Below are 13,297 nucleotides of genomic sequence, written 5' to 3' on the forward strand. Positions count from 1 at the left end.
GAACAGGACACAGTCCCTGCCTCAGGGGGCTTCCAGGCCGAGCGGGTGAAGGAGGGAGCTCCCATGGTTCCTGGGAGCCTGAGGAGCCAAGCTTAGATCATGCCCAGACCTCATGGCCGCAGGATCCTGTCCTGTGCCCCAAAGAATGGGGGAGTGGTACAAGGCAGGTGCTGTATGAGCATTAGAACAGCTGGAAAAAACCTAAAGGAGGGACAGTAGCTGAATGTGGCTGAAGGCCAGGTAGTGGCCAGCAGGACTGGGAGGGCAGCACACAGCAGGAGTTGGCCTGTGTTCAGTCAAGCAAAGACAGTGTCAAGAACTCAAGAAGGGGCCAGGCAGAACCAGATGGCCACTGGACAAAGCACTGCACCAGTGGCCTGTGTATGTGTGTGTATGTGTGTGCATGTATGTGTGTGTGCATCTGTGAGTATGTGAGAGAGTGTCTATGGGTGTGTGTTCATATATGTGTATGAACGCATGTTGTGTGTCTACATGTGTACACACATGTGTGGCCATGCATGTTTGTGTACATGTGTGTCTATGTGTGAGGGTATCTATGAGTGTGTGCATATGTGTATTGTGTTTGTGTGTATGTGTGTGTGGCCATGTGTATATGAGAGTGAATGTCTATGTGTGTGTGTCTGTGTGTGTCTATGAATGTATCTGTGTGTACATGTATGTGTACATGTGTATGCATGCGTTTGTGTATGTCTCTCTGTGTGTGTAAGAGAGTGTCTATGGGTATGTGTCTGTGTGTGCATGTATGTGTGCATGTGTGTGCATAGATTTATGTGTGTCTCTGTATCCGTGTGTCTGTGTGTGAAAGAGTGTTTATGGGTGTGTGTTTTTCATGTATGTGTGTTTGTGTGTATGTGTGCCCATGTGTTTGTGTGTGTGGTAATATGGATGGGGGAGGAAGCTGGAGTCTGAGGGTGGGGGTTCCAACCAGGAGCTCCTTCTGGTCCTGGTGGGAGATACTGGGAGCTAGACTCCTGGCGAAGGGCTTGGTGAGCAAGATGGGCCTGGGCCCTTGAGGCCAGAGCAGTGGGAGGCCTGGGGTTTACAGCTAGGGGTTTCAGTGTGGCCCAGAGTTTCCCAAAAGCAGGGAGAGTCCAGGCCTGCTCTGGTCAGAGCCCAGGAGGGACACAGGGTGCACAGGGCTTGCACAGGGCTGTCAGAAAGTGTTGGCAAATCTATGGAAGGAGTCACCAAAAGCAAAAGTACAAGTGGGGTCAGATGGCCAGTGGGAGGCCAGTGCAGAGGGCACTTCCTCTTGGCATCTGAAGAAATGTGCATTTTTTGGTAACAGGTGTGTGTGTGGATGTGAATGAAGCTGGATGTGTGAGTCTGCATGGGGTTTAGGGCACGCGTGCTTGGCTACAAACCTGGAAGCAGCCTGAAACCTCTGCTCAGTCCCCAGGATGGAGCCCACCTACCCATGTCCCTCCCAGAACAAAAGCCCCCTGGGCATTGAGGTGGTGGGGTGAGGAGCCAGCAGCACCCCTCCCCCATTACTCTCCCATAGCCATTGGGAGCTCAGCAGTGTCTAGGCCTGCCTGGGGCCTCTGCCCAGGAGGAGCTTGGGGGAACACAACAGGGCACTCACCCAGTGCCCTGGTCAGTCCTGTTCCCACATCTCTCCTGCTCCCTTCTCCCTCCTGCCCACCCAGGACCTGAGGAGAGACAGGAGCCAGAGCCAAGGAAGGTGGGGTGCAAAATCCTACATGAGGGCAACAGAGATACCTAAGGCACACCAGCCATCAGAGCCAAGCCAGGATTCAGCCTGGGCCTGCTGGGCTCCAAAGCCCTGAGAGGTTTTTTGCCAGGTTTTTTAATTCCTGCTAGTTGCAGGTAAGCTCCAGGAGACCATCTGGCTCCCTGCTGTTTGTTCCCCCGGCAGAGCTTGGCAAACAGCAGGTGCTCCATATGCCAGCCTGTGGAATGGTGAGCAGGGGACCCAGGGCAGCCCAATCCCCTCATCCTGAACCCAGAGCCCATCTAAATGTTTAACATATACCCAGGAGGCAATGCATTCATCCCCTCAAGAAAAGTCCTGCTGGGGGATGCCAGGCTGCCCCCCACATGTCCTGTGCTTCCCTCTGGTCCTGCCAGCTCAGCAGAATGCCCCTGCCCCCTGCTTTCTCTCTGTCTGCTTCCTACCTGTCTTTCAAGACCAGCTATTCAAGGTTCTGTCTACCAGGGCCAGGCTAGACCTCCCCTACCCAGCAAGGTCCAGGGAGCTTCCCTGGACACCCGCATACACCTGTCTGATCCTGTTGCCTCACAAGCTTCTTCTTCCCAAGCTCCAGCCCTCCCCCACTGCCCCTCTGCAGAACCAATGTCACTTCCCCTGACTCAGTTTCCTACGTGTGGAAGCAAGAGGCTGCGTGCAGGGACACAATAACAGCCTCTGGGTTAACAGAGGCCTGGAGACTGCCCCAGGGCAGGTGGCGGGCAGCTGTTGGGCATCCCCAGGGCTGAGCACGTGGAGCCAGCACAGGGTGAGGTGTGCTTTGTGGTCCTTGCAGTGCCTGGAGTCTGGGGGAAGATGTGCAGGTGGAGTGGCAGCGCCGGTAGCGGCATGAGGGCCAGAGCCACACCCTGGGGGGGTCCTCGGGCTGCTGGAAGCCCCACCCGGAAGCCTAGGGGGTGCTGCATCCGGGGCTGTCAGGGTGGCCTTTTTTCAGTCCCCATGATTATTCTGAGAAGCATCATGCTCTTTCTCCAATTACTGCTAAATAGAATTCCATTTTATGGAAATGCCACCGTTTTTCATGAAGATTTAATTGACGTATACACCGATTGTATTCGTTTCAGGTGTACAACATGATGATTTGCTATTTGCATATCGTGAAACAACACAACAAGGAGTATGGCTAACACCCATCACCTCACATAGTTACTGTTTTTTGTGTGTGGTGATAACACAAGATCTCTCTTAGCAACTTTCAGGTGTGCAATGCAGCCACCACCCTGCATATTATATCCCAGGACTTATTTATCTTATGCCATGGTTTGTTATCCTTCCACCTGTCCACAGACATTTGGGAGCTGCCAGTTTGGGGCTGTTACAAATAAAGCGGCCCTGACATTTGCTTCCTGGTCTTTGTGTCAAGGCGGGCTTCCTGCAGGGTAAATACCTGGGAGGTGATGGCCGGGTCAGGCAGTACATGTATGTTTTTTAGAAGCTGCCAAACCGCCTTCCAAGGGGCGCTCCCATTTCCCTCCATCCAGCCGCACGCAGGGGTCTCACGTCCCTACACTTCCCCACCACCACAAGTGCCATCCAGCATCACCTCTTGGGTTCCTTGGCCCTCGGTGGACCTTCTTCGGGGAAGTTCTCCCTTCTCCTTGGGTTCTCTGGGGACATGCACCCTTTCCCCCCAGCCCCGCCCCACCCCTGTGCCCTGCCCACCTCACGCCTCTCTCCACAGCCACCAGAGAGTCCGCCTTTGTGCATGCCATAGCCTCAGCCGGCGTGGCCTTCGCTGTGACACGCTCGTGCGCCGAGGGCTCCGCTGCCATCTGCGGATGCAGCAGCCGTCACCAGGGCTCACCGGGCCACGGATGGAAATGGGGTGGCTGCAGCGAGGACATTGAGTTTGGTGGGATGGTGTCTCGGGAGTTCGCGGACGCAAGAGAGAATAGGCCTGACGCCCGCTCTGCAATGAACCGCCACAACAATGAGGCTGGGCGCCAGGTAAGTCCACGACCCTGTGTGTCCTAGGGATGCATCTGGGGGTCCTCTGACCACTTCCCTGGGTATCCTAGGGTGTTGGGGGGGTGTCTTTGACCATGGCCCTGTGTGTCATGAGGGTGCACCAGGGGCCCTCTGACCATGCCCTGTGCATTCTGAGTGTTGGGAAGCCTCTGACCACTGACTGCCTTGTGCATTCTGGGGTGTTAGGGGCCCCTGACCATGGCCCTTTGTGCCCTGGGGGTGTTCCAGGGGGGCCCTCTGAACACACCCCTGATCCCTTGAGGAGTGTAGCCTGGTGAAGTCTGTAGGAGGGCTCTCTGTGGTGGCCAGGCTAGAGGGTCTTCTCACCTCCTGCCCAGGGCCCTCTGAAACACAGCACTCACTGTCCAGTTGCTCCACAGGTGTCTAGGGTATTCCCACAGAATGGCAGGGCCACCTCTGGAGTTGGGGGTCACAAGAAAGGAGGGATAGGATAAAGGTCTGCCTTGCAGGAGCTCCTACACAGCCAAAGAGAGACAGCCAGGTGGCTACAGCACAGTCTAGGAAATTCTGTGATGAGGAAATGATATACACAAGGTTACCTGGCACAGTGGAGGGTCCAGACCCAGGGTGGAGTCTCAAAAAAAAAAGACTTCTGCTGTCAAGGGTGGTGAGTGGATAAATGCAGGCTAATGGCAGTTATCTAGGTGGGGGGAGGCCAGGAGACCCTCCAGGCAGCCAGAGGTGAGACTGCACCATGAGTTAGTCTGGGTAGAATATGGAGAACAGAAGGAGAAAGAGAATTGGGGGGCAGGGGGATGTGGAGAGGCTGGTGGATCAAGTTTTGAGGGCTTTGTGAGCCCTGCAAAAAGGACTGGGTCAGAAGTTCAGTGGGAAACTGATAGAGGACTGACTGCTGATAACAAGTGGCCATGTAAGAACCTACAGGTGTCCGGTAGATTTAGAAACACAAAGATGGCACTGGCTTTGCCCAGTGGAACTAGGGGATTACAGAGGGCTGAAGAGTGAACAGGGACATTCAACTTCCAACAATGGGGTCTAGGTGAGTCAGACTCATTTTCCTGTTGAAGACAAGTGTAAGTGCAGGATAGCATATAAAAGGCACCCTGTTAAAAGTAAAGAATGCTCACCTGTATATGGTCACCTGATTTATCACAGGGAAGATAATGGCAGTGCAGAAGGGGAAATGGGCTTTTCAATAAATGGTGCTCAGTCAATTGAATCACAGTCTGGAAAAAAATAATCTTGACCCCTGCCTCACACCATATATACCATTAGTTACAAACTCAGATGGGAAAGGTCAAACAAAACAAAAATGCTTAGAAGAAAACATAGGAGACATCTTTGGGGTAGGAAAAGATTTCTTAAATAGGCCAAAGAAAAATATAATAATATGGACTGTATTTATATTAAGAATGCCTATTCATAAAAAATACCACCATGAAACTGAAAACACAACCCACACTGGAGGAAATAATGTATCTCCAAATATATATGAAAGCTATGATATAAGAAGAATTCTACAAATTCGTTTTTTTAAAAGACAGATAACCCAATAGAAAAGTTGGCTAAAAAACGGAAAGCCACTTCACAAAAGAAAATATAGAAATGGCCAGTAAATATATGGAAAGGTGCTCAATATCATTAGTCATGAAGGAAATGCTGACAGAATCAGTGCCCTGAACAGAGGGAGGACAACCACTGGAAAAGAGCATGATGGGAGTTTCTGAGGCATTGGTGATTTGTGAAATGTCATGTTTTAGATTATGACATATATACATTTTTGTATCATACACTTCCATAAAGTGATTTTTAAGTGTCAAATAACCATAGAGTGAGGAATTAGCAGTCCCAGGTCCAAAAGACAGGAATCTGAGCCTGGTGCCTGGGGTAGCTTTTGTCCAGGGATTATTTGTTGATGCGGAAGAAAGTACATACACCGAGCTGCACTTCCCTCAACCTCACAGAGCTAAGGGACCCACCAAAGGTGGTCTCTCTAGGAAATCACTGCCCAGTTCAGGACCCTAGGGAGTAAAAGTAAACCAGAAACACACCAGCTATTGTGCACATGTGTAGGCTTAAAAAAAAAAATCTCAAGACGTGAGAATGAATTAAGGGGATCCCAAAGGCTGGTATCCCCACACACTTGGAAAAAGCACACAAATCCTCTTTGGAGGAGAATAACCGTGAGCTAGGCTGAAAATTGTTTCTACACATAATTTTTCTTTTTCTTTTTTTTAAAAATATATCTTTATTGATTTCAGAGAGAGGAAAGGAGAGGGAGAGAGAGAGATAGAAACACCAATGATGAGAGTCATTGATTGGCTGCCTCCTGCAGGCCCCATGCTGGGGATCGAGCCCGAAACCCGGGCATGTGCCCTGACCAGGAATTGAACCCTGATCGCCTGGATCCTAGGTCGACACTCAACTGCTGAGCCACGCCCGGCCGGGCTACAAACAAGTTTTCAAACACAATGTTCAACACATAAATAAAGATAACTGTCATATGAGCTGTTGAAAACAATGAATAGGTTGTTAATCAGGAGAAAAAACACACACAACAGAAACAGGACTCTAAATACTAGAATGATTAGACGCAGATTATAAAAAAATATGCTCACTCACATTCATAAAGCTAAAATGCAAGGTTGAACATTTCAGCAGGGAACTGGAAACTATAAAAATAATATACTAGATTTGGGAAAGAATCAAACAGAAATTGTAGAACTGAAGAATGAATATGGACTTCCAGTTAAAGATAACAAAGCAAACACAAGGGTTTCCCTCTGCACCCTCCCAGATACCCACTAAAATGACAAGGAATGAGTTTTAACATAAAGATTCTTGAGAATGTGAAACACAGAAGAAGTGAAGATGGCAACAAAATTTTGAAAGCTAAAATCAGATAGACAAATACTCACTGTCTTAGTAGACCCAAGAAAGCTGAGTCTTAAGCCAGTAGAGGAGAAATCTGAGAAACAACCCAGGAATTACTAGTATCAGGTATCTTGAAAAGCAGAGGTAAATATGGGGCTGAAAACAGGAAGACTGGTTGAAAGTCTATGTTAAAAGCACTTTTTAACCCACCAGCTCTTCTGTCCAACTCCTTGCACCCAGGCAATGCCCCTCCCTTACCAGAAATTTGCAGACTTATTCTCTAAAAAGGGTAAAGCAGGGGGTGTCCAGACTGTGGAGCTCCAAGAACAACTAAGGGTGAGGCCACCCCAATGAAAATAGTCTATCTATGTACACATTTCTCTTCCTAATCTCCTAATGCTGCAGTGAAGCTTGATCACTGCCAGGCAGAAGATTGGAAGGTTCTGCCCTAGAAATCAGATGAACCCAGGAGAAGGAAGGGACTTAACTTCTCCAACGAAACAATGCAGCCAGGTCACTCTGGGGCAAGGGCTCAAGTTGGCGAGTCCCTTCCAGGCACGGGAGCTTCCAACAAGATTTTTAGTGCCCCATTTTTAAATATGAGCAGACAACCAAGGACTGTCAGACACCCAAGGAAGCCTCCAGCAATCACAAAGGTAAGGACCAAAACAAAGAAACAAGATCCAAACTTATGGAAAGGAGATGTTGTAAAGAGAGATGATAACTTCAAAAACTATCCCAGTTCCAGAGAGATACAAGGACACACTGTACCCATGAAATTGGAACAGAATGTTAATTTAAGAGAACATTGGGGAAGGGGGTGTTGTAAAGAGCTCTTAGAAATTAAAAATAAGACAGCAGAAACAAAACTCTCAGCAGAAAGGTTGGAAGATAGATGAGACACTTTTCCACAAAGCAGAGGAAAAAAGACAAAGAGATGGAAAATAGGAAAGAATAGAAAATATGGAGGCTCCATCCAACAGAGACATGAACATGAAGAGGAGGAAGTTGGCCCAAAAATAAGGCAGGAAGGTTCCAGGACTGGGGATCACAGGTCTCTGACCACACAGGCCCAGGAGTGACTGACACAAGAAAGGGAGACCCACACCAAGCTGACAGCAGGCATGGCCTCCAACCTGCCCAGAAGGTCGAATTCACGCAAAGTATCAGGAGTCAGAATGGCGTCAGAGTTTCCAAGAACAACATAAATGCAGGAATAAAATGGAGCAGTGCTTTCAGAATTCTGTGGGGGAAAATTTTTTAGCCAAGAAGTTTATGCCCAGCTAAACCATTTTTTCAACTTTTCAAGTGGAAAAGATTTCTTTCCAGACATGCACATTTCATAAAATTTACCAGAAGACCTCTCAAAAAGATGAAATCCACAGGACACCTGGTGTGTTTCAATATCTTGAAGAAGATACTTAGACAGTTAAAGGAGAGCTTGAGACTGAATCCATGATACTTGTATTTAAAAAGCAACAACAAAACATCCTGTAGGAAAGGAAAAGTAATCGTAACATATCACATGGCTCAACTGAATATGGCATTGAACAATCCCAATACCATCGGCACTAAATATTGATCTAAGTGGAAGTATGCTCTAGTTCTTAGGTCAGGAAGAGGTTGGAAATGTGCATCAGAGGGATGGGGGGACAGGGGTGAGAGGTCCAGAGACAATGCCAAACACAAGGCTTGTGAGAGGCACATGGCACTGCCTTGGATAGTAAGGAAAGTGCTGAGTGAGAGTGGCCCCAGAACTCCTGTGGGGGTTTTTTAAAATTGATTTATACACTCATTGGTCAATTCTTGTATGTGCCCTGACTAGGGGTCAAACCCACAAACTTGGTGTATGGGGAAGACGCTCTAACCAACTGAGTTACCCAGCCAGGGCTCCTGTTTTTCTTAACACATCTTAGGAAATATTGGGTTCTTTAAAGTATATACATATATATCTTTGATAAAGTCAAACTAAAACAAGAGACTGAGGAGGCAGGGGTGGAAACCAGCTGTTCCTATTTAGAAAAGTTTGGCCACAAAAGAGGATTAGACAGAAATGAACTGGTGTGAGGGCAACTCACAGATGCCCAGGGAAAGGGCCAGTATGAGAGGGAAGAGTTGAAACAGCAGGGAGATGGGGATGCAGCAGCGGCAGGATCTGGATGAAGAGCCCACCTGAAGCCTTAGCCCAGCATCATCCAATAGGAGTGCAATGGGGGCCATGTATGTGTAAGAAATTTTCTAGTAGCCACATTTTTAAAAGAAAACAGCTGACATTCATTTTAATACTAAATTTTATTTAACCCACTATACCCAACATGTTGTCATTTCAATAATGCAATCAATATTAAAATCATGCATGAGATATTTTATATCTTCTTCCTGTACAGTCAGGGGACTTACAGCGACCCAGTGTGTGGCCTGCACTCACAGCACTAATCAGTTTGGGCCAGCCATATCTCAGGGGCTCATGGGTGGTAGTGCCCACCATAGTGGACAAGGCAACCTTAGGTCTAATTAAGACACCTACCCCCACCTCTTCTTCCAAAAAGAGAAGGAAAGAGAACCTAGGTTCCCTGCTTCCCACAGGGAGAAACACACACACTACTCTGCTAGGCCCTTCTACTACCTTTGGGCCCCCAAGGTCCCCACAGCTTTGTCCCCTGCACTGCCTCGCTCCTCCTCTTCCCAATCCCCTGCAGTCCAAGAACTCAGCTTCCTGGGCCCTGAAGGTGCCCAATGCAAGCCACCCCCATTACCCACGCTCAGATAGCCCCCAGCCTTGCCACCAGCCCACATACACCTCTGGGCCTCGGGCTTGGGTTCATGCCTGCACTTACATCGTCATGTTACAGCCCGGGCCTTCCTTCACTCTGTCATAGATGCTCAAGAATTAGGCCCAGCCTAGGAGAGAGCAGGAAGGCTTCCAGGCCCTGCCCCGCCCCCCCCCCAGGGGGGGTGGATCTCGCTCGGGTCGGCCACAGGAGGCACAAGGAAGGGAATGGCACTGCAGGCCCACGGAGAGGGCACCTGCTCCTCCTGGGAGCCCCAGGTGCTTTATGGAGCAGGCAGGTGGGCTGGGTTTGCCTGGTGAGCTTGGGGGCGGGGGCTGCAGGCAAGGAGCCGGGTCATGGGAGGTTGTCCCGCACAGACGCACCTGGGCTGCTGAGCTCGGGCCCTGACGCCACCTGCCCGCGCTCCTGCAGGCCATCGCAAGTCACATGCACCTCAAGTGCAAGTGCCACGGGCTGTCGGGCAGCTGCGAGGTGAAGACCTGCTGGTGGTCGCAGCCCGACTTCCGCGCCATCGGCGACTTCCTTAAGGACAAGTACGACAGCGCCTCCGAGATGGTTGTGGAGAAGCACCGCGAGTCGCGCGGCTGGGTGGAGACGCTGCGGCCGCGCTACACCTACTTCAAAGTGCCCACGGAGCGCGATCTGGTCTACTACGAGGCCTCGCCCAACTTCTGCGAGCCCAACCCCGAGACCGGCTCCTTTGGCACGCGCGACCGCACCTGCAACGTGAGCTCGCCCGGCATCGACGGCTGCGACCTGCTGTGCTGCGGCCGGGGCCACAACGCACGGGCGGAGCGGCGCCGGGAGAAGTGCCTGTGCGTCTTTCACTGGTGCTGCTACGTGAGCTGCCAGGAGTGCGCGCGCGTCTACGACGTGCACACCTGCAAGTAGCGGCGCGCCCGGGCGGGGCGGGGCTCCTCCGGGTGGGGCAGGTCCTCCGATAGAGCAGGTATGCGGCTCCGAAGCGGGGTGCGGTTCTTCCCGATGGGTTCCGAGCTCCTCCGGGGGTGGGGCGGGGCTCCGCGGGTGAGGCTTTGGGATGGGGGCGTGGTCTTCTCTGGGAACCTCACTCCCACGCTGGGGATTCCGCCCCGCCACCTCCTCCAACACAGCCCACCTGCAAGGTTCCGTCCACCCACCTCCTTTGGGTAGAGAAGCTCTCCTGACAGAACAGCGTCCAAGACCCCTGTCCCCCAACCTTTTTCGCTGAAGTCTGGGGACCAGGCCCCCTCCAAATCTGGTGCTCTGGAAAGGTTCCGGCTCCCGCGCCGAGGCTTGGCAGCTGCCAGTGTTCCCAATAAAGAACCCAACGGAGAGAGCCCACGCCGTGCAGAGCCCCAAGAACCAGTTGGGTCTGGGGGAAAGAGGGGCCTAGCGGCAGAGACGAGCAGGAGGCTGGGCCCTGAAACCTGGTTCTGCCCTGGCTGTCATGTGTGGAGCATCAGACATCCAGGCGCTCTTCCCAGTGACTGTTACTGCTGTAGCCCAGGCCTTGGATGGAACATCCCACTGTGGAGCCCTTCCATCTCCCTTCCTCAGGTCTCTCACCTGTACCCCATCCCATCCACAAGAGAGGAGCATAGCCTCCTGCCCTGCCCTGCCTCCCTCTTTGCCTCAGCTCCTCCCCCACCTTCTTCATCCATAGCCCATACCCCACGTCTCCCCAAGGGCTGCCGGCCTACACCACCCCAGCTCCATCATCCTGCTGAGAGGCTCATTTGGGGCAGGGTTGGGTTGTCTGGGAGGTTTTGGTAGGAGGAGCCACAGCTCCCAGAAAAGTGGTCTCCCCTCCCAGCCTTGGTGGTTAGGACTGATCCCCTGGGTCTCCTGCTGCAGCTATGGTGTGCCAGACTTGCCACACTGGCCACTGTCCTGGAGCATGTGGCTGGCTGCTCAGCCCCCCTCACCTTCTAATTCACCCAGCCCAAGAAGGACTGGCCTCTGGACCCCTCAGACAATTTCCAGGCCAGGCCTCTTCTCACTCAGACTCTGCCACTGTGAAATGTCCCCCAGTCTCCAGGCAGGGGGAGGACACCAGCCAGACAGGGATGACCTGCACGCCTCCCAGGACAAGACCTTCCTCTGCCTTGAATTTTGCGTTTTTGGTTTTAATTTTATTTCTGATGCTGCTATATCCACCATACACTGGAGCTAATCAAACAGATGTGTTGTTATTTTTTCCCTTTTCTTTCTGTGAAAGAAATTATTTTAGTCATAGTTGTGAGTTTCAAACAATGGGGAAGTAAAAGACAGAAGAAAAAAAAACCCAAAAAGCAGAAACAACCAAATGCTGTGGATTGTGCTGGCTTTCTGGTGGTGGGTTGGCAAAGCATGGAGGTTGGATTGGTGGTGACCTCTGGGACAGGAGACATCCGTGCACCAGGGGAGGAGGCGGTTGGTGTGCACCTCAGAGATGGCTGGGGTCTTGGAGGTGGCCTCCAGAGGCCAGAATTCCAGAAGAAAGAAAGAGGGACTGCCGTGCCAAGGAAAAGAGGACACAGCCTAGTCTGGGGCAGGGGAACTAGACCCAGGCAGAAGGCTCCAGTGAGGTGCAGGGAGGAAGAAGCCTGCCTGCTGCAGGGGTCGTGCCATGCAGTGACCAGGGTGGAGGCCCCATGAGAAAGTTAGTGGAGCAGTGGGCCAGCCACCAAGTCAGCCAGAAGCCACTTCCCCAAATGTGCATTACACTCAGCTTACATTCCAGTGCTGGCTACATGGCCACGCCCTCTGGGTTTGGAGACATGGCCCCTGTGTGGGGTCCCCACTGTGGCCCACCACAGGGTGCTCCAGGAACCAAACCTGTCTGGGAGGCAAGAGACAGTCCCTCAAACAGAGGTTCGCCCAGCTGAGGCCTGGAAGTTGCCCATGTCCACCCTCACTGGGCCTATGCAGAGCAGTGCTGGGTGGGGCCTTCCAGAGGCTCCAGGAAGGAGGCAGGGGGCTTTCCCAAGGCTACACTTTTGCTTCTCCAAGCTGGGTACAGAGTCTTTGCACCTCTCTCTGCCCTTCTGAGCACACCCCCAGCCCCCAGCTACCACCTGTTGAACCAGACTCAAAGGGAGGGAGAAAGCTGAGGAGGGTGGGGGTGGACAGGCTGGGACAGGTGGAGGGTGAGAAGCATAAAGGAGAAGCTGAGGGCAGGAGGCCCAGCCCCCACCCTCTCGAAGCTCAGGCTCTAGGTAGGCCATTTGCTGCAAGGAAGGAAGGTGGGAGGGGGTGCAGGAGACCTCACAAGGAAATCCCTGCCAGCTGATGGTGGAGAGAGGGGACCCAATGCAGCCATTTGTGAGGTTAGGAGGGAGGAAGGAGGGGTCTACATGGCTTTGGGGAGCAGGGCCTGCCCATGCTACTCACTACTACTCCAGTTTTTTCCAAGAGGAGCCCAGCAGAGCCCCCACATCTTGGGGTAGGCCAGTCTCTGCTCTGGGGACATGCACCTCTACTGACTCCACTCAGCCCTTCAACTTTGCCACCCACTGCCTCTGCTCCCCACCATGGCCCCTGGGTACAGACTCCAACCTAGCTCCTTCCTAGGAGCCCATACCTGCCCCAGGTCAGCTCTATGCCCAACACATACTCTTGACCAGGGCCCACTTGGGCACAATACTACTGCCACTGAAACATCAGGGCCACCAAGGGCCCAGGAAGTAAGGGCCATCCTCTGCTGACAGAGAGCAACTGCTGGCTCCGCAGAGGGTCCTGGATAGGGTGTGCAGATGCAGGGCAGGAGGTTAGGAGGGAAGAGGGAGGGATCTACATGGCTTTGGGGAGCAGGACCTGCCCATGCTACTCACCACTACTCCAGTTTTTTCCAAAGGGAGCCCAGCAGAGCCCCCATATCTTGGGATAGGCCAGCCTCTGCCCTGGGAACATGCACCTTTACTGACTCCACTCAGCCCCTCAGCTTTGCCACCCACTGCCTCTGCTC

The 13,297-nt window shown here is 52.1% G+C and overlaps 1 protein-coding gene across 1 annotated transcript in view; it reads left to right on the forward strand.

The window, feature by feature from the left end:
- The window catches only part of WNT3A (Wnt family member 3A), a 43,694-nt gene extending 32,063 nt beyond the window's left edge, over positions 1-11,631 (forward strand). The window contains exons 3-4 of the mRNA XM_016203513.2: positions 3,435-3,700; positions 9,781-11,631. Coding sequence (XP_016058999.2) covers positions 3,435-3,700; positions 9,781-10,260 — 746 coding nt within the window. The 3' untranslated portion in view covers positions 10,261-11,631. The remainder of the gene's footprint in view (positions 1-3,434; positions 3,701-9,780) is intronic.
- The last annotated feature ends 1,666 nt before the right edge of the window (positions 11,632-13,297 follow it).

The sequence above is a fragment of the Miniopterus natalensis genome, chromosome 4, assembly GCF_054644295.1.
Source record: "Miniopterus natalensis isolate mMinNat1 chromosome 4, mMinNat1.hap1, whole genome shotgun sequence".
Taxonomy (NCBI): Eukaryota; Metazoa; Chordata; class Mammalia; order Chiroptera; family Miniopteridae; genus Miniopterus; species Miniopterus natalensis.